This window comes from Larus michahellis, chromosome 6 (genome assembly GCF_964199755.1).
Source record: "Larus michahellis chromosome 6, bLarMic1.1, whole genome shotgun sequence".
In the NCBI taxonomy this organism is placed as follows: domain Eukaryota; kingdom Metazoa; phylum Chordata; class Aves; order Charadriiformes; family Laridae; genus Larus; species Larus michahellis.
In genome coordinates this window covers 584,664-603,855 of record NC_133901.1, presented here as the reverse complement: position 1 = coordinate 603,855, position 19,192 = coordinate 584,664, and the positions used below count along the sequence as shown (strand labels likewise).

General features: G+C 45.1%; 1 protein-coding gene across 1 annotated transcript; it reads right to left on the bottom strand.

Moving 5' to 3' along the window:
- Nucleotides 1-2,182: 2,182 nt before the first annotated feature.
- On the bottom strand, nucleotides 2,183-9,143 carry AHSG (alpha 2-HS glycoprotein). Its single transcript, XM_074591496.1, has 7 exons — nucleotides 8,876-9,143; nucleotides 7,185-7,295; nucleotides 5,889-5,973; nucleotides 4,846-5,009; nucleotides 4,444-4,557; nucleotides 3,560-3,640; nucleotides 2,183-2,809 (listed from the first exon to the last, which is right to left on the bottom strand). Exons 1-7 carry the CDS (start codon nucleotides 9,077-9,079, stop codon nucleotides 2,528-2,530), a joined length of 1,041 nt encoding a protein of 346 aa, XP_074447597.1. The 5' UTR covers nucleotides 9,080-9,143; the 3' UTR covers nucleotides 2,183-2,527.
- Nucleotides 9,144-19,192: the final 10,049 nt, after the last annotated feature.

Sequence of the window (19,192 nt, the reverse complement as noted above, 5' to 3'; positions counted from 1 at the left end):
TTTCTCCGTCGAAGTAGCTGACCTCAAAACATGGACACAGCTGGGAAATCTGAGTATGTCCAGCCAAAGCAGCACATGAAGTACATATGCTTTAGCAAAACAGGGTCTGAAAAAGCTGAAAAACATTGTCAGCCAGTGATGCAGACCTGACAAACTGTTCATGCTGCATTTCAGGGAATGAAGTGTTTGTATTTTATGTATTGCCATTTCGTAGCGCTCACTGCCCAGGGAATCTATGACTAAATACTGACTGTGTTACTAAGGTCCACGTGCATGAATACGGGCCGTACTGGGGGGAGACAAAATGCTTCAAAGCAGTCATGGGAAATGTGTCCTGAAGAGGGCAAAATGTGTCCTGAAGAGGGCAAGCGTTAAGGAGAAAAAAGCTGAGGTGTGAGTTGAGGTGCAGTTACTGACTGGAATCACAAGACAGCACACAGCAATTCTGCTTTTTTATCTTTTTTTTTTTTGCTCCCTGTTTTAGGAAACAATGGAGTAGTTGGGCCAGGTGTAGGAGAACATCTGTGACGTGTGGAGGCTGCAGATGTCCTGCTGCATGTCCTTGCCTTGGGTGGTTGGAAAAGGCAACAAGAAAATGCAGCATTTTTGGAGCTTGGAGATCCCCATGGGCAGGCATCCCTTTTATAAACATACTGTTTCTGCCATCAGATAGAGAATTTTCTAAGCCTGGAAAACACTGTCTCTTCTATAACTTAGTGCCTACTTCGTTACACACAAGACAATTTGTATGGTTTGGTTAAGGCGATTCCTACTTTTAAAAATACAAATCCTAGGAAAACTAATTGCTCCAGGCGAGTTAAAAACTCAGTCTCATGTGTCTGATGCTATAGTAATGCAGACCATAACAGTGGCCATTTCATTAAATCCTCTACTGTGTCTCACGCGGTGGGATGGGAGGACCACCCGCCTTACCGCTTCAAAAAATGTGCACAGCTTAATACTAGCACGTTTTAAATGAGTGGCTGCCTGCAGGACATACTGGAGCCACTGCTTTGCAGAGAAGCGAAAAATCACTGAGCAGCTGACCGCAGCAGCCTGTGCAATCGCCTGCAACGCACTTCCAGCAGGAGCTCAGCGTATTCTTGAAACGAGAGAGCTGCCTTCACGGGGAGGGCTTGTCGGCAGTTTGTGCCATCACCTGAGGCTGGCTTACAGAGTCTGGGCTGATTTCTCCTTCCCCTCCGCGCACCCAGTTGAAGCACTGGTGCGAGTGCATACGGGTTTTCCTTTCCCCATGGACACAGCAGAGCAGAACCTTTCTGTACAGCAGCCTGTTGCACCGTCACAAAGAACAAATGTTGGTTGTGTTGCTCACTGAATGCTGGAAGGTTGTAACTAGGAGAACAGGACAGGTTATTGAAGCAGTTCAGAAATGACATGTGTTCTGCAGCTTTTGCTGCCTGCATGGTAATTATCTTGTAGCAAGTGCTGTTCCTGGTTAAAGATTCATGACTGTCTTTGAGACTGCTCCCCCGGGCCTGCAGAATTCCAGGCTGGCTGGCAGTAAAGATCCTTCTGGGCCCTGTCCCTTATTACTTCTCTACCTAGAATTGATTTTGCCTCTAACGTGTCAGAAATTCAGGGAAGATTTGACTGCTAGGACAATGTTAAATTGCCATCACTGTCTGGGTGCTGTTATGAGAGATACATGTCTGCAGTATATTTTTTTCCCTTGAATTAGTATTCCCGCGTATGCACACAGGCCATGCAGTACCCATGATCGTATTGCACCTGGGTATCTGCTGGAAGACAGAGAATACACACGTCTTTGGCTGGAAGGATTGATGATTTCAGCCCACGCATCAATGAATGTGTCCTGATTCTTTGTTCTTTTCATAGACATGGATGCTCTTATGCCATGTCCAAACATATTGAGGTACTTCTGGTGGATATTCAAAGCAGGCACATGCTAGGAAACACTACAGGTGGAAAGGAAAAATACCTTTTTTCCTGCCACTTCTTTAGTGTTATTGGTGTGTGATCAAAAGAAAGGACTGACCTGATTTTCCGCAGTGCTCAGCACCCACACATCCCAGTGAAGCTGATGAGAAGTGCAGGAGCTTACTGTTTTTGAAATCGAGCCCAGAATATGACTCATAATGCTGTGAGGGAGATACTTGACAACTAATGAAAATATATACAGATAGAAGGTACCAAAGCATTTCTGTTGAACGTTTTATTGAAGTAACCTTTCGAATGGTGTTTCTATCACAAAGCTACAACGTTGTACAGCTGTTACAACAGTTTCATTGAAACATTATTTTCTATATTTTAACTTGGGCATCTGTGTATGTACAGAAAACAACTGCTATATGTTGTAATCAGCTATGTTTTGAAGCAGGCCCTTGCAAGATCCTGGCCACAGCTCTGCTCTCTGGAAGGTAAAGCTCATTTGGACTCAGAGACAAGCGTTCTCACCTATTTGCACTTGGTGTTGTGGTCTGCGTGTTGATGCTGCTGCACGCTGATCCTTCGGTAAGCTGTACTGCCGTGTCTCTAACGCAGCCTAGATCTTGAAATGGCGAACCTTCCCCGGGCACGGAGGAGGAGGAGGCGGCACAAAGCCAACTGGGCGAGGTACTTTGTCGTGCTGAGCAACCTCTGCAACTGCCCTCTTTGCTACAGATTTTGCTGAGAGCACGGAAGTAGGAAATTCTGAAGAGCTGGATTCAGATGCAACAGGGTTATTGTGAGAAAGCCTGAGATTATGGTTTGTGAAGCCTTGTGCAGCACTGGGCACCAGACCTGCTGATGTATCTTGACCTGGTTGAGAGTAGGTGACTCCAGGCTGAAAAAGGAAAACAGTTTGTGTTTGTGTTCAGTGACTTGGGGCTTGTAATATACGGGTCATTGACACTTTACTAGGCATCCTGCTCCCAGCTAGATATAGGCCTCCAACCCAGGCACAAAATCGTCCTGACCATCACAGAGCTTTGATTTGTATTTGAATACATACGCAGGAGCCCAGGAACACATTTTTAATATCCGGTGGATCATTAGCACCAAATTCTGTGCCATGTGAACTTTCAGGGCCACCTGTGCAGCTGGCAAAACATTCAAGAGCAGCTGTCTTATTCTTTCTCTCATCTACCTCCTAGACAGCTAATTACTCTTGTGTAATGCTCTGGGCCGCAGGAAGTATTCAGCCTCCACCTAGCCCTTCTGAGACCAAACGCAGGCTAAAACACCTGGGCAGCGCTCGGGTTCAGTGCATAGACGTTTCCCTCCTCTTGCTATAGCAGCGCAGGTCAGGCGCCCTGAATTCAGTTCCCTTCGCCCTACCAGACGTGTGAAGCTCCCAGACGGGTGGGGGACAAACTGTGTGGGGCATAGATGGCGGAGGTGACATAATTCCTAGCACAGAAATCCATAGGATAATCGGGAGCTACCTTACCTTGGTTTTTAGGATGCAAAATTAAACTCAAGTTATCAGGGTCAGCTAATGCCGTCTACGGTGACAGAGGTAAACTCGGGGTGATTGCTTCTAACAGTACTAGTAGAATACTGCGGAAGGGAAGGGAGTATCTAGTGTTGGTACCTGGTGTCCGTAGAGCTGGCAGTCCACCCTGAGGTCCTCTGAGGGGCGTGTTACCCTTGTTGCTGTGCAGAAACCAAAATTCTGGCAAAGCAGAACATAGTCAAGAGAAAACAGTTATAAAATAGAGGAGATCTGCATTACAATTCTTAATTTCAGTACATTTAGAAATAGCTACATCTTCTCATGTTTTATCTGAGCAGTGAAGTGCTTGCTTCTCAGTCTGTTGGACTCAAAGCCAAGCAGTTTAAATGCAGAACCAGCAAACCGGTGAGACCGCTGTCTGTATTCTTCTAGAGCAAGATCCTTTGTATGTCTGGATACGGGGAAGGGAAAGACTATATGGGACTCTACTTAAAAGGTTCCCACCCACTAAAACTGACTAGAACTCAATTTCGTCAGAAACAAAACAAGAATTTTAGCATGATAAAGTATACAGTATAACTCTCAAGAGCCTATATATCAGAACAAAGCACACTGACAGCACTTAAATCGTGGGAAGGTGAAACAGTCGGCCCTTTTGGTATGTGTTTGTGTACTGTCCAGTACAAAGAGCCTGATTTTCTCCGGTGCTCATGTTAAGAAGAGTAAACAATAATATATATACTCTTGATAAAAAAGATCTTGTGTTAAGGACACTTTGGTCCTTCTGCCTTTTTGAAATATGTTCAAGTACGCCAGGATTCAGTCCAGATACATCAGAGAGAAGATAAAGGTGCAATTTAGCTTTAGGAATTATATATTGAAAAGCATATAATGATGGCATACAACTCCTGCACTTTCATGCTCACAAAGGTCTATTCCTGCACAAGCGCAAGCTCATCGCAGCATGCAGCTTTTCTGCCCCTGTGCTGGCGAGGCCGGGGCTGGTGTGCTGGCGTACTTACAGACTGGTCGTCGGGCAGCTGCTGACAGGCGTCCACATTATTCTTGGCTTCTTCTGCCGAGCAGTTCGTGGCAGCCACAGCAAACTCAACGGAGACACTGTGCACTGGGTGATACTGATAAAACGGGAAAATTGTTTAACTGACTTGCACTGTGAAACTGCAGAGCTGCTAAGAAAAGATAAAAGGCAAATGTCGTGGCTTCTAGCTCTGCATCCCCCACTGAAGTCAAAGGGAATCCTGTGGCTAAAATGACACAGAACGCATAGGAAATCAAGAGCGATTCGGTAGGGCAATTTAGAGCCAGCTAAATCTGCCTGCAAACGTAAGGAGGTAGCACTGCGCAATGACCACAGAGGAAATACTCTGTTTGCGTGGAAGGCTAGACATAGTTGTAGCAGTGACCTGTATTCTGGCTCTCCCGATCTCAAGGAGTCTGAGGTAGGCATCGGCGGTTTTGCTGTTGTGGTCATTGAGTGCAGCTGTAACCGTAGTTAATACGTCGGTGTTGTTCAGGCTTGCCAGCAGTGGGCAGTCAGGGCAGAGCTGGAGAACATCTTCACTGGAGTCTGCAGGAGGAACCAAACAGATTATCTTTCCATTAGACCACTGTAGGTTGTTCTCAAAGGCATTATAGACCTATTCAGTCACAAAACAGTCATGGCCTGTCCCAAATTGCAGCGGAAGGAATTTCTGCAGGACAGACTATAGATGGCACCATTTCACATGACTTTGCCACTCAAGTCTTTCTGCTAGCAAAGTGCATTTGAATGTTCTTACTCAGGTTTTAATCAATTCTCTTTCTGGCAAGCTACCCATGACACCAATGAAAAGATGTCTCAGCTCACACAAGGAATGGTGGAAAAATGAAAATATTTTAATTTATTGGAATTGTGTTTGTGTGAGCATGTTGTTTCCTTCACTCCCCGGTTTTGAAAATAGTGCTGAAAACGTCTCACACAGAGCAGAGATCTCGTACAGAGCACGCAGAATAGACATTCCGCTTCCCCATGGCAATATTGAAAATGCTGGGGTTAGTAAATAAACTGCATCTGGCAAAGGGGCTCTGAAGACCAACAAGCTCTAGTAAATTCAGTCCACCGAGGAATCAAATTCTAGAGGCTAAGCTCCTGAGCGCAAAGCCTCGGTGCCAGCAGTCTCTAGGTCAAAACTGGGAGTTGCTCCCCAGGTAGTCTTAGCGTATCTTAATTGTCATAGGAAAGAGGAACACAGAGAGAGGGCTGGGTTTGTAGGTGAATGAAATCAGAAAAGGGAAAAAAACTACTTTCGAAACAGTTGGGTTTATAAAACCTATTAACTGTCATCCTTTCTGCCATGTTTATACACAGCGCTTGCCGGCTTTTAGAGGCAGAAAAGCTAGTGAACTGGAACCACTGCTATGGTAATCCTCCAGCCGCTAGATTAAACCTAAGGAGCAAATGCTTTACCTGCGTGTGAGTGGCATTTACTAGCGAGTACAGATAACTTTCCATCCCGCTTCTGCAATTTGACATCACAGTCACCCTCAACTGCCTAGAGAGAGACAAAAATCAAAGGGTTACATCATTCAGATAAATGGGAATTTCTGAAAAGGGCAGCTATTAAATTCAAAAGAACAGATCCTGGCTGAGTGTTCCTGGGAAAAATGGGCTATTGCAAAGGCGCTGCTGGGCGTGTGCTGGGGACTATTTTGTGAAAGGCAGAGCAGAGCTGCAATGTTTGGAACAAAATCTGGATCTCAAAAGTATCAGAAGGGCCAGGTTAGCCAGATTGTGGACATTTGGTTCAGGTTCCTCTCTCATAAGGAGCAAAGAATATGAACGCTTATGAATGAAGGCCTTCCGCAGAGCTGTTTGATAACGTTCTCCCTGATCTCAGCTGGCCAGTGGCCATGGCAACCGCTGCCTTGTGCGAGCTGGCTCATGGCTACACTGTCCTGCAGCGGAGCAGAGGCAACGGCAGAGCTGGAGTGCCCGGGAAGAGGGAACAGTTAGAGTTACCTCCCCCAGGACGGAAAATGGGATTTGAGCCCTGGCGAATTCAGGGGTGGATCAAATTTAGTCATGAGCTCTGTGAATTGGGCCCCATGCTAGAAACAGCAGGCTTAAATTGTCAATGGCTCGCTCTGCTTTCTGCTTAGAAACCGGAGCTGCCTGTACCCAGGCAGCACTGCCACTGCTCTGCTCGGGGAAAGCTCTTCACAGCCGGGTCACACTTGCCTCAGAACAATCTGTCTGAGGCCAGTAAAATCCAGCTGAGCGTTACTTTGAAGGCAGAGCCCTGTCTGATAGGGGACAGCCTTGGCTGGGACTCGGTGACCAGACTCGATGGAATTTCACTAGGTAACACCCCGCATGTAGCCAAGGGAAGGCTGTGTTTGCGCAGTGTCCCAACCCGCCCTGTCCGCAGTTTGCAGCGAGGCAGGGACACCTGGGCTGACCACACAGGGCTGAATCTGGGGCCCCTTAAAAAGGCCCATGGCATTCCTGAACATCCGAGGGATGTTACGCTGAGAGTGCCCCATCCTGCTCACGTAACAGGGCAGGAAAGAAATCCAGGAGTGAAATCCTTCATGACACGAGGGCATCTAAAGCAACAAGGAGGTTGCAAGTGATTGATGGTTAATAGGCTGTTACAGTGATGTAACAATTGCTTGGAAATCTAACTGGTGGTAGCCTGGCCTCTCGCGTCAGCAAACTGAACGCGCACCTCCGGACCGAGCTCGCCGTGTTTCAGGTACTCACGTGTTGTGTGAAGCTCCTTACTGTGCAATTTGCAAGAGGCGTAGGGCTGAGGATGTGGCACGTGGTCTCTAATAAGTCGAGTTCAAGAAATATTATGTCATTATTCAGCCCCTGGAAGAAAAAAAACACAGGAATTGTAGTAATTACTTCACAAGATATCACCAGATTTCTTTTGTGGGTCTCTGCGCTGTGGTCTCTGCTGCTGACTGTCATGGGGTAGCTCCAGGTATACACTGGTATAACTGAATAGGTCCTTATTAATTAACTTCATAAAAACAGGACACAGTTTTTTAGCCCAAGCAAGTCAAGATAGTCACACTGATTTTTTCCAGCTAAGGAACTGGCCCATAAATTTTGGAAAGTCCAGCCTGTGTGTGGTGGGTCAGTTCTCTTGAGTTAACTTGATTTTATTTTTTTGGGCATTTTTAAAAGATCAAATGCTGGCTTTGTTGGTGAAAAAACTTTGTGTTTCTCTAATCAGATGCCAAATAAACACTGGTGCGCATTGGCCTGTCCCATTTCATCCATTGGAATCACACTGAATCGCACCAGCCAAGTTCAAGCCCCAATAATCCTGTTGTTTATGGCCTGCAGGATGGTTGTCCTGAACCTTTGCAACATGACGCGTGCGTGGAAGGGCAAAAGTGAGGTTCCCTTGCTCCAAAACTGACTCTCATAAACCACGGAAGTTATTTTAGTGTAAAAGTATTATATAATGAGCAAAGCAGTGTCACCATTAGAATCAGAATAGAATCATAGAATCATTCAGGTTGGAAAAGACCCTTGGGATCAGCGAGTCCAACACCAACCCCACTCTACAAAGTTCTCCCCTACACCACATCCCCCAACCCCACATCTAAACGAGTCTTAAACACATCCAGGGATGGTGACTCCACCACCTCCCTGGGCAGCCTATTCCAGTGTCTGGCCACTCTTTCTGGGAAGAATGTTTTGTTTCTGTGTGGGCAACTGTGGGCACACTTCTACTCTCATTACTGTCTGGTTTAGTCCCTTGTAAATGACTTTGGTGTCCTCTCTTTCATAACAAGTAGAAAACAGCCGTGGAGTTTCATTCGTGTTAATATTTGGGGCTGTTTTCAATGTTTTGAGAGAATCAAAGGGTCGGAATGCGCACACATTGTATTCATGACCATTTCTACAGCCTTGCTAGGTGACTACGGTGATGTCAGTAGGTCTCAGTGAAAGTGACTCTACAAGCCACAGCCACTTCCATTCAGCTTCCTTGTCAGCTCAATGGGATAGGAGGTAAAATTAATGCCTACTACAAAATCACCGATAGCGTGGGGTTATGATGGGTATGCGTTTAGCCAATAAATAATTACCTGCATCACGATGATTATCCTCACGGTTTTTCTCCAGATTAGCGACTGGGCTCATGAATCAGCACTTTGCCAGACCTGTCCCAGCAAGCACGCTGCGTTTGCAAACTGAGCCCTTTTTAGCATTGTATGAAAGTATCTGAACATTTCCCTCTCCCCCTCTGTTCTGCTCTTTGAGACACATTCCAGTGACCCGGATTCTCGACGGTTACAAGGCGGCACCGCCCCATTTAAATCAACAGAGCCATGGCAATTTACCCCGTGTGAGGATGCGGCCCTTGGCAGGGCTTGCTGGTCATTGCAAGCATCTCCAGGCTAACTCCGTGCTCTGCCGGCAAGCTCCTCACTTACCTGGGATAGCACGCGGATATTGTCAATTCTGTTTAAGGCAAACTTGTATCCGTGGTGACTGTGGCCATTAATATAATTCACAGCAAATTCAGCTGCTGCTTCAGATTCTGGGTCATCGCAGCCCAAGGGAGCAGGGGGAGCTGCTGGAACGGCTTGGTGAATTGGAAGCTGAACAAGCAATATTAAAGCTGCCAATGCCTTCATGGCACCGAGGAAAACCGATCCCTTTCGGAAATAAAGATCTAAGAACACCGTTCAGATGGTAGGTAGGCAGCTAGAACTGGGGTCTCATTTATATAGTACATACCCCAGACTTCGCATGAGCGCATGTCTGATATTTGTCCCAGTTCCAAGAGGCATTGCAAACAACAAAAGAGAAAAGTAAATGTTAGGACATCAAGCGGACTGATTAATATTGGCCAAAGTAAATTTTATCAGTAGGATATTGCGAAGTCTGCTAAAGCAGCTAAAGAAGAAAGTGTCAGCAAAAATGTATCATAATTTTTAGATACTCTTCTGCCAACCAAATACAGTACGTGCAAGAGGAATATGATCCCTCCTGCTAAATGTGTAGAGATGTTAGTGCTAATTACACTTTCTTGTAAACAGAACACATTCTGTTAGGGCACAAATCTCACCAGACACCAGTCTAAATTGTGAGATCAGTAACACGATAAATTGGAAAATGGAATTTGAATCGGTTCTAAGGATCACATTCAACAGCAAATGTAATTATACAGCAACTTTTGCTACTGAATTCATTTGGAATAGGAAATGAGACATAGTTTCGAAATCTTTTGCATCAGCTCTTTCTTTCTCTCAATAATCTGAATATTTCCAGTAGTTCCTGGAATTTCATTTTGCAAAGCAGGCATCTTGTAGAAATTTTTCTGGAATCTGTTGCACAGATTTGAGGATTTGGCAGAAGAGACAAAAGAGAAGGGCACAAGAGTGTTTGAAGGAGAATGTAGATGAAAATTAGCTGCTTAAATGCTCAGGAGTGCTGGAGTCCAGCTTATATTTACATTGACAGCGTACGTGTTTGCAAAACAGTAACTGGATAACAAAACTGTTCTATGGAGCAGAATATAGCTTCTATGATGTGTCCAGCATTTAAGGACTTAAATTTAAGCTGAGGTGACTTTAGCTAGACAGACTCCAGGTAGATAGACTCGAGCTCAACCAGTAGAAGTTTCTCCTGCGGGGATTTCAGAGTAGGTTTCTGTGATCCATTTTACGGGGATGATCAGGCTGCAGAATAGTAAAGGTCCCTTTTGGCTTTAAAATATCTGAATCTCTGTCGTCGTTTTCAAGGAGTTCAGGAATTAGCTGCAGATTTGAGATGAATAGGAGAACTTCAGCATATTTAGAAGCATATTTTCACTTTAGATGAGTATTCCTCAGCTTGCAAGATAGTCTGAGCGCTAAAAGATTTGTGAAAAAAGCAGCCTTGAGTCATGCCTCTCTTCTAGAATCTGGAAATATGTAAACCAGCATAAATAGAAATGGTTTGGTTGGACAGGTTAAGTGATGAAGAAGGAGAATGGGAAGAGACTAAAAAGATGGAATGTTTTCTGTCATCTGTGTGGGATGAGGTGAGTCTTGGATACTGGGATTTGCATATTGAAAGGTTCCTGGGGAAAAGAAAGGCTCTTCCTCTCTCTTGCAGTAAAACATTGCTCTGAGCGTGACTTGTTTCTTCCCCTCGTTTGCAGCAGGTGTTGTTTGGCATTTGTTCTGTTGTGTGGATGATAATTTGTCTTCTTGACTTTGGCCTGGAACGCTTAAAGGATGAAGGTTTGGTGTCCCAAAAACACACTCTGGGTGTGCTTTATGGGTATCTTTTGAATCAGGGCAAATTTATTTAGGAAGACAGTATTTTACTCTTTACTTTTAACCCACAATTCAGTTTCTAAGCTGTGAATCTTTTAATTCCCTTTTCTCTTTTCTAGTATGAAACAGGTGCAGATTGAAATTGTTTTTCACCTAAGTGACATATAATTACCCCAGCGAAGGACTTAGACCATTGTTTATAAATTTAGTGTGGTCATTACTCAGTTTCTTAGGTTACGTCTTCTCCACCTCAGAGTTGCAAATCCTGTAGGATGTATAACATTTCTGCAGTCAAGCTCTAGGTATTCCTAAATATAATGTGTAACTCAGTGCAGTCAACCTCGGGTTCCATTTGTAAAGAACGACTTAAAACCTCAAATAGCAAACAGTATTTATTATCTTCTTTCTCCCTTTCCATTGTCACTCACATTCAGTATTCCGCCTACCCAGCAGGACAGAAAGGAAATACTTTGGAGTCCACTGTACTACCTCGCGGTTTCTCTCTAGGCTTTCTCAAGACCTTCCCCCCTGGTGACTATGAACTTTGCTGGCAGACAGCGGGTGCCTGCATGGTAATTAATGCTCGGCACGGAGCGGAGGGTTTGCAGCTGGCACTTTTTGGGTGACTTGTGATGTGCGTGAGGAAATTGGTATTTGGTTTTTCTGTTTGGGAATGGAGTTTGAAAGTGCAGTCGGGTAGTTTGACTATGGGTAATACGACAAAGGAGCTTATCACCTTTTGGACACGGACCGATACAGATCTGCCTAATTATTCTCTCCTGGAAGCGAGATTGCTGGTGTCAGGTCCCTGCAGGTCTGTGTCCCACCACGACTGGCCCTTTTTTGGCATCCTCACTCAAGAGGCAATAATTGCAGAAGTAACTTCCCACTGAACTCAGTGCAGATCTGTTCTCTCTCTTTCATGTCTGGGACGTAGTAGAAAGTTGTCCTTTAGTGGCGGCTGCAAATAGTTCTTACAGCACACGAAAGTGAGTTGAATTCCATGGGCTCCTGGACAGAAAGTCACATCTCGACCCCACTGAAGTGAACACGGCTTTCACAGAATTACAGTTATCACAGAATGGTTGACGGTGGAAGGGACATCTGGAGGTCATCTTGTCCAAGCCCACTGCTCAAGCAGGGCCACGGAGAGACAGTTGGACCATGTCCAGATGGTCTTTGAATACTTCCAAGGAGGAAGACTCCACAATCTCTCTGCACAACCTGTGCCTCGGTCACCCTCGCAGTAGAACAGTGTTTCCTGATGTGCAGACGGAACCTCCTATTTCAGTTTGTGCCCATTGGCTCTGGTCCTGTCACTGTGTACCACTGAAAGAGCCTGGCTCCATCCTCTTTGCACCTTCCTGAAGGGAGCACCCTCACCTGAAGGGAGCTTCAGGTATTTATATACATTAAGATCCCCCTAGGCCTTCTCTTCTCTGTACTAAGTATTCCCAGCTCTCTCAGCCTTTCCTCATAGGAGAGATGCTCCAGTACCTTAATCACCTTAATGGGCCTTTGCTGCACTGTCTCCAGCATGTCCATGTCTGTCCTGTACTGAGGAGCCCAGAACTGGGCACAGCACTCCAGGTGTGGCCTCACCAGAAGAGAAGGAAGGATCACCTCCCCAAAGCTGCTGCCAGTACTTCGCCTGGTGCAGCCCAGGACACCGTTAGCCCTCTTTGCAGCAAGGGCTCAATGTTGGCTCACATTCAGCTCAGTGCCCACCAAGACCCCCAGCTATTTTTCTGCCAAGCTGCTTTCCAGCTGGGTGAGCCCCAGCTTGTGTTCATGCTTGAGGTTGTTCCTCCCCAGGTGCAGGATTTCAGACTTGTTGAACTTCAGGAGGTTCCTGTCAGCACATTTCTCCAGCCTGCCCTAGTCCCTCTGGATGGCAGCATGACCCTCTGGCATATCAGCCACTCCTCTCTGTTGCGTGTCATCTACAGGCGTGCTGAGGGTGCACTCTGCCTCATCATCCAGGTTGTTAATGAAGGTGTTAAACAGGACTGGACCCCAGTACTGACCTCTGGGGTGCACCACTAGTTACTGGCCTCCAACCAGGCTTGGTGGCACCGACCGCCACGCTCCGGGCCCAGGCGCTCAGGCAGTGCTCAATGCACCTCAGCCCACCTCAGTCCACCCCAATCCACCTCTCACGTCAGTGGTGTTAGTCCTTGGCCCCGGTGAATTAGGCTCCCTCAGAGATTCGACAAGTTTTCACTGTGATGGAAGCAGAACACGCTGGGATTGCTGCCCTTGTTACATAAAATATAGTATTGATTCTGTGCTCAAGAATTGAGGCTCCACTGAATCTCAGTTCTTAATAATTCATATAAACCACAATAGAAAGGTGAGTTGATGGTTTTCTTTTTGCTTTCTCTTTGTTTTTTTGGTTGGATGCTTAGAACAACCAGTGATTGGAAACTCGCTGCCCCTGCTCAACCTCTTCTGGAAAAAAGCAAAGAATTGCTTCCACAAGATGTCAGGTTGACACCTTCCTGAGCTTAAAATTCAAACAAATTAAACAAGCAAACAGATAAATATCATCTTTTTAAAGCTTCAGATCAAAGTTAAACACTTGTGGGGATTTCTGAGGCGCTCTCTTCAGAATACTGAAACGTCATTTTTCAGTAAGGCAGAGAGAACTGGTCCAATTCTCTGCACCACATCAAAAGATGCATTTCTGAGCAGTCAGGCATTGTACAGTACTGCAAAACTTAATCACCTCTTGCTTTACACTTGATTAAGCACATTACTTTTGGATCACGGAGTTCACAACATACTGGAACATCAGGGCTGTCTTCTGTATAGCCATCACCCACACAGAAACCTGCACACGAAGGCAAGAAGATGCAGGGAAAATGTCAGCTAGATACAGTGACCAGCCTTGTCAGGGCAGCCTGTTGCGTCCTTACATGGCAGTATAATCAGCATTTAAACATACACTGTATGGAAACCCAGCGAGGTCTGAGAAAAACCTTATGACAAATTAGGCCAATTGAATGGCATCCCCTTATCGCCCCCCTTCCACTCCCTGGGCAAGCCTCCAGGTGGAAGCTGACTCAGATTCACCACAGTCCAAGTCCCCCAGTGTCCCTCCACCAGGAATTTCAGGCTGCAGAAAAAACTGAGAAATCTGAACAGTTTTACCGGGCTGTAATATTAGAACATTATATATTAATATGTTGTTTATTTTTTTAAACTATGAGAGTCTTTAAGGGAAGGAAGGCTGATCATATGCCATACTTTCCTGTAGTATTTGCAGTTGAGAGATTTCTTACTGTGAGAAATGAAGTGTGCGGACATAGCTCTAATTTGGGAGCCTCTAGTTTTGGGTGCCCAGCTAGAGATTCCTTTTCACTCAGCTTTGCTGATCTCAGTCTGTTAATCTCTGTTCTCTTTAACTGCAAAATGGAAATAATTATTTTCCATTTTACTTCTGTGATATGAAATAACTGACTGAATTTTGTAAAAAGTTTCAATATCTCTGGGTAGAAGGATCTATTCAAAACATTAGAGGAATCTGAGAGTCAGGCAAACCAGATGCCAGTCAGTAAAAGTTTAGGGGTTCCTGGACTTACTGGAGATTGAGGGGGCTGAGATTTGAGCTCCTAGATTTAGCGTTGATTATTTCAGTGAAATTTTATTTGTTGCAGTTTCTTTTCAAAAACTGTACTGCCTTTTTTTTTTTTCTTGAAAGAGCATGAAAAGTTGTTGAGAATTCTGAAATTTTTACTGGAATGGAAAGTCTAATTTTTGACCAGCTCTCCCAGACAAAGCCAACCAAGTCTATTTCTGTTCTGTTCTCTCTAGTTCTATTTTGCTCTTCTATTGTCTGTACCACTGAAATTCTTCCAGAAGCACATCAAGTGACATAACCAGCATTTGTTCCATGAAAGTCTATTCTCCTTCTCTTCCCAGTGGGAAGATTATATAAGATGTTTTGTCTTAGTGAAGTTTTTGATTGATTTAAATTTCCCCCCCCATTTCCGCATTTTCTCTGCTGCGTGTTTTGCTGTTGCTGTCGGTAACAGGAGCAGTTTTCTGAGTTGAGGGTTTTCAAGCCCCTGTGTGACTGACCCTGTGTTATGCTGCCCTGGGATGTAAGACCCCCCCTTCCCAAATTTCTAGACTTTTTTACCCTTTTATCAAGGTCAAAGTTATTTATGTTGCCATGCAGCTCTTGGCAGCAGGATATTTTTGCTTCAGCCCTGCAGGGATGTCATGGTTCTCTCGGTGTTGTGCCTGTGCAATTTGCTGGGTGTGGGAAAGCCGTGTTGGAGACAGATAGGTGGCAACTGTGAAATCAGAGAGCAGCAGCTACTGAAGTTTTTCTTTTGGCGTTATGTCCTTATGCTATAGTTTGTGCTTCCAGCTTATGTGGCTGCTCCCCATGACCATTGCTTCATATCAGAACCTAGAACAAATAAAGCAAGATACCTGGGCAGAGACTGCAGAGCTGGACAGCAGGAGCAAACAGGGGATGAGACAAGAGAAACTGAGTATTTCTCACTGAGTAAACAGGCGCTCTGCGGGCACACTGACCTCTCCTTGTCTCGGTGAACGGCACACCAACCCAACTGAATTCAAACTCACTCACTAAGAGAGCCAGCGACTGTCCTGGCACTACCAGGGTGTCCACAGAAACACGGCTCCAGTTTAAAAAGGCAAATTGAAACAGGCCACATTAATTCCTTCTACTTACAGGAATGTTTGAAGATGTAAATGCACAAGTGGTGTGGACGCTGTCACATCCTATGATGCTGTTAGTCTCTTTGATGGAGAACTCCACATGATAACTCCGCGTGTTATCTTCCCTTGCTGAGTTAAATCCTGAAATTTAGTAGCAAGTGTTAGGGAAACCTGCTGTGCTCTCTGCATTCCCACATGCTCGGCTGCAATGACATGCTTTTGATGTGAGAAACCAACTTCACTCTTGGCACTGGAAGGAAGTGCTTTTTCCACTGAGTTTGGTAGAAAAAGCTGCACATTCATTCTTACGCTGTGTCAGTCTAAGAACATGAAGTCGTTACCTGCTTAGACTGGGCTACTGTTTTGGAAACAGGGCATGTGTTTCCACGCGGAGGCTCCTTGGCACCAGTGACAGGAGGGTCCGTGCTGTTACAGGCAGGGCTGAGGTTTGGCAGGTGGGAGGGTGGCAGACTGATAGCCTTACTCACCTTGGAGCACTCCTTCAGGGGCATGACACACTCAATCAATATCCCAGTGAGGTTTACAAACTTCTGACATGAGCAAGAGAGTTTCAAAAAAATTAAAGTTATTTATTTTTAGTAAGGCAGATGATCAAGAAGATTTTTTTACTGCTGCGTGTCCCTAAATCATCCATTTATTCTACTCTTTCTGCTGCCTTCCAGCCACGTGGCTAGAAAACTGGAACTAGGATAGGAAACATGAGGGGGATATTTTAATTTAATAGCATGGAGGCAATGTGTTAATAACACATTTGCAATAGCGGAAGTGGGTCTTTCCACGTTAGTGCAATTTGAAAGAAATTATATAGACATTCCAGCTTAAAGAGCTGAAATTTTGCGTGTTAGACATAAAGTGCGGATGACTTTTATGACAACAAAGTAGCTAGACTTACAGCGTTCCCTGCTTAATTTCCACAACATCAGATTCCCAGCAGACAGGGACGCCGAGCTGTCACGAGCAATAAACGTGAGGCACTCGGAACAGACACAGGTGCCCAGGTGACCTTCTCCTTAGTGTCTGAAAGAAAGGGAAATGTGAATGTAAGCATTGTGGGCTGATTAAAAACAACACCCAGTGTCACACTTGTATAAAGAGGTGCACATCAACACCTTTTCCTGGTATGTCTGTGAATTTGTTAAGTTTTGTAATGCCAAAGGAAAGAGAGCTCGATCTTTGTTTACGTTCAGCCCCAAAATTCTGAACCTAACAGGGATAAATTCTGCCAGTTAGAAAGTGTACATCTAACTGGCTGGCGCTTTTGTACTCATGGATTTAGGAATAAAACAGGTAGAGATAACTCACAGAACCGCTTTGGTGAGGCTACAAGATTTTGTAGTGGGCATCCCAACCTTTGCCCCTGGCATATCGCCTCTGCTGTTCTGTCGAGCATCGTTATCTCAATGGGTTTCTAATTCTTCCATTCATTATTTCCATTCTTCTTTGCTGGTGGCAGCACCCTTGCCCTGACACCCAGGTCTGTCTCCTGAAGGGGATCCTGGGGTCTTTTTGAGTCCTCTTGTTTAACACAATCAGCCTGGGTCTACGTCATGATCTTCTTGCTGCCAAATATATCTGAAATCCCTATTTTATCTGCCACCGTAGCTCAAATTGTTCACATGTGCTGATTTCTGTATGATGATCTCTACAGCACAACCACCGCTCCCTCTCCCTGTCCTGGTCTGCCGAGTACGGCACCCTTTCTCCAAGTGCTTCCCCATTCATGAGAACTTCAAGCTCAATTTTCTCCTCGTATCCGCAAGGCCCTGGCCAAGCCCAGACCTTCTCACTCAGCTGTTCACTCAGACCTCACCTTGTCTGCCACCACCATCTCTTTGAGCCATTCAGCCATGTCACTAACAGACGTGTCCCTCTCACTCTCTTCAGAAAGAATCCCGCCTCTGAGCTTGTCCTTGGGGCTCTCACCTCTCTGGATTCTCACAGGGACGGAAGAACTGCCCCTTGATGCATTATCTGTAGTAATGTGTTACATGACTTTTCATACAGAGGGCTGCACTGACACTGGAAAGTTTTTAGGACTGCGCAAGTCAAAACACTTGAAAACCACCTGAAATGGTGAGTTTGTCTGCTTCATTTCTGATTTGTCAGGTATTGGCCTCATCTGCCTTCAAGAGCACACGTGGCAACGCTGCTCAGGGACAGCATTGTCTGCTTTGCTTCCCAAGAGCGGTTTGGTATGGAACATTCCCCTGAAACTGGATGTCTTAGCTGGCCTCTACGTGACTCTCGCCTGCATGCCGGTATGTGCGAGGAGGGAGGAAACCATCCCATTGTCCACACACAAGTCTCGAAAATGAGACTGTCCTTGGGACAGCTGGAGGAAAGCCCTTCACTGACAATACAGAACATGTAATATGTCCTTGCTATAGAAGAGGAACTGAGGTCTAGTTCATACATTTTGAAATCTGTGAGTTGTTAACAGAGAAGTTGTTAATACTGGTGTCAAACATGGCAGTTTCTCTCCCTGTAGAACTCACCTGATGGCAGCTGCAGTGGTAAGTGTGCACTGACGCTGGAGCATAAGGCTCGGCCAGGGTTAGGCTGTGGCAATGCTCAGGTCCTTTCTGAAAGGAAACACAATCTTTTGTTAACTTTGCACCAGTAAGAATATAGTAGATGCCATTTGCCTTAAGTTTCATGACAAATAATTTGCTTCATTTTACAAAGCTTCTGTTATGCTGTTGTGTAACGATGCAAGTTAAGGATTCAGTTTTTGAGAGAACTGCTGAGTGTTGGTTAGAAATCTTGCAATCTGAAATCTCACTCGGTAGGTATTTTCAGGGAAAATAACTTTCTGAGTGCAGCTGAAGTACTGTTAAAGATTATTGTGTAATGTTATGTGTGTATCATAGGAACAGGTAGAGACAGAGCACTAAAAGGGGATTTCTTAGCTTGAAATTCCTGATTATTTTCAGTGTTCATCTCTTTCTTGGCTTTTGATATAGCCCTGCGAGTTCTTGAGAGTCAGGTACGTGGGGCAGGCTCATGAAATGTCAGTACAGATGGACGGATGCGCTGCATGTGCTTTGGAGAGCTACAGCACTGCTGCAAAGAACTGCTAGAGACTATTTGTACACAGAGAACCGAATAATTCATATTCCCTGCTCTGTAATCAAAAGCCGTTCTTGGCTGGGGGAGATCCCTACAACAACATTCCTGCCTCCCCTTGAGAGAAGGAAGCCAGTGATTATTCTGTTACCCTTCATTATCATTCAGTGTGGTATAAACTGGCCAGGACTTGAACTCTCAAGTGCCCAGGAGGGCCAGTACATGAATATACCTTGTGTCAGCAGAGGCCATTTCAAATAATACAGATGATGACAGATTGATGTTGGTAGCTCATTAGGCAAAGCACTGACCGAGACATCAAATTCCTTTCAGCAAGAATATGGCTGGACTGTTTGCTGTTGTGCATTAATGGAGAGACGCATTTTTCTTCTTTGATTTCTCTTGCTTCCTGCTTCCCATGTTTGCATCAGACAGTGCCGGCTATCAGATCTGTCATCGTGTTTGACTTCCCTAATGCGAACAGCTGTGCCAGAAGAATCAAGGTGTAAAGCTAAACCCAATCTGTAGATAAAGTATATATAGTACATTTCAACAAAAGACCTGTGTTCACAAGCCTCCTGTGGCATACAGATTTTAATATAACACTTGGCTTCCAACTTGTCCGGATCCAACAGTACAATCTTCCCACCCATGCCTGAAAAGACAGAGAACGGATTTCTGAACCAGTGTAAGGTGTATTTA

Excerpts from the sequence above, each read along its gene's own strand:
- AHSG (XM_074591496.1), bottom strand. The coding sequence starts at position 9,079 with ATGAAGGCATTGGCAGCTTTAATATTGCTTGTTCAGCTTCCAATTCAC. Across the intron at positions 3,641-4,443 it reads AGCTGCCCGACGACCAGTCT|AATTTTGGTTTCTGCACAGC; the intron begins GTAAGTACGCCA and ends CTGCTTTGCCAG. Across the intron at positions 2,810-3,559 it reads GCCAGCTCTACGGACACCAG|CCTGGAGTCACCTACTCTCA; the intron begins GTACCAACACTA and ends TTCCTTTTTCAG.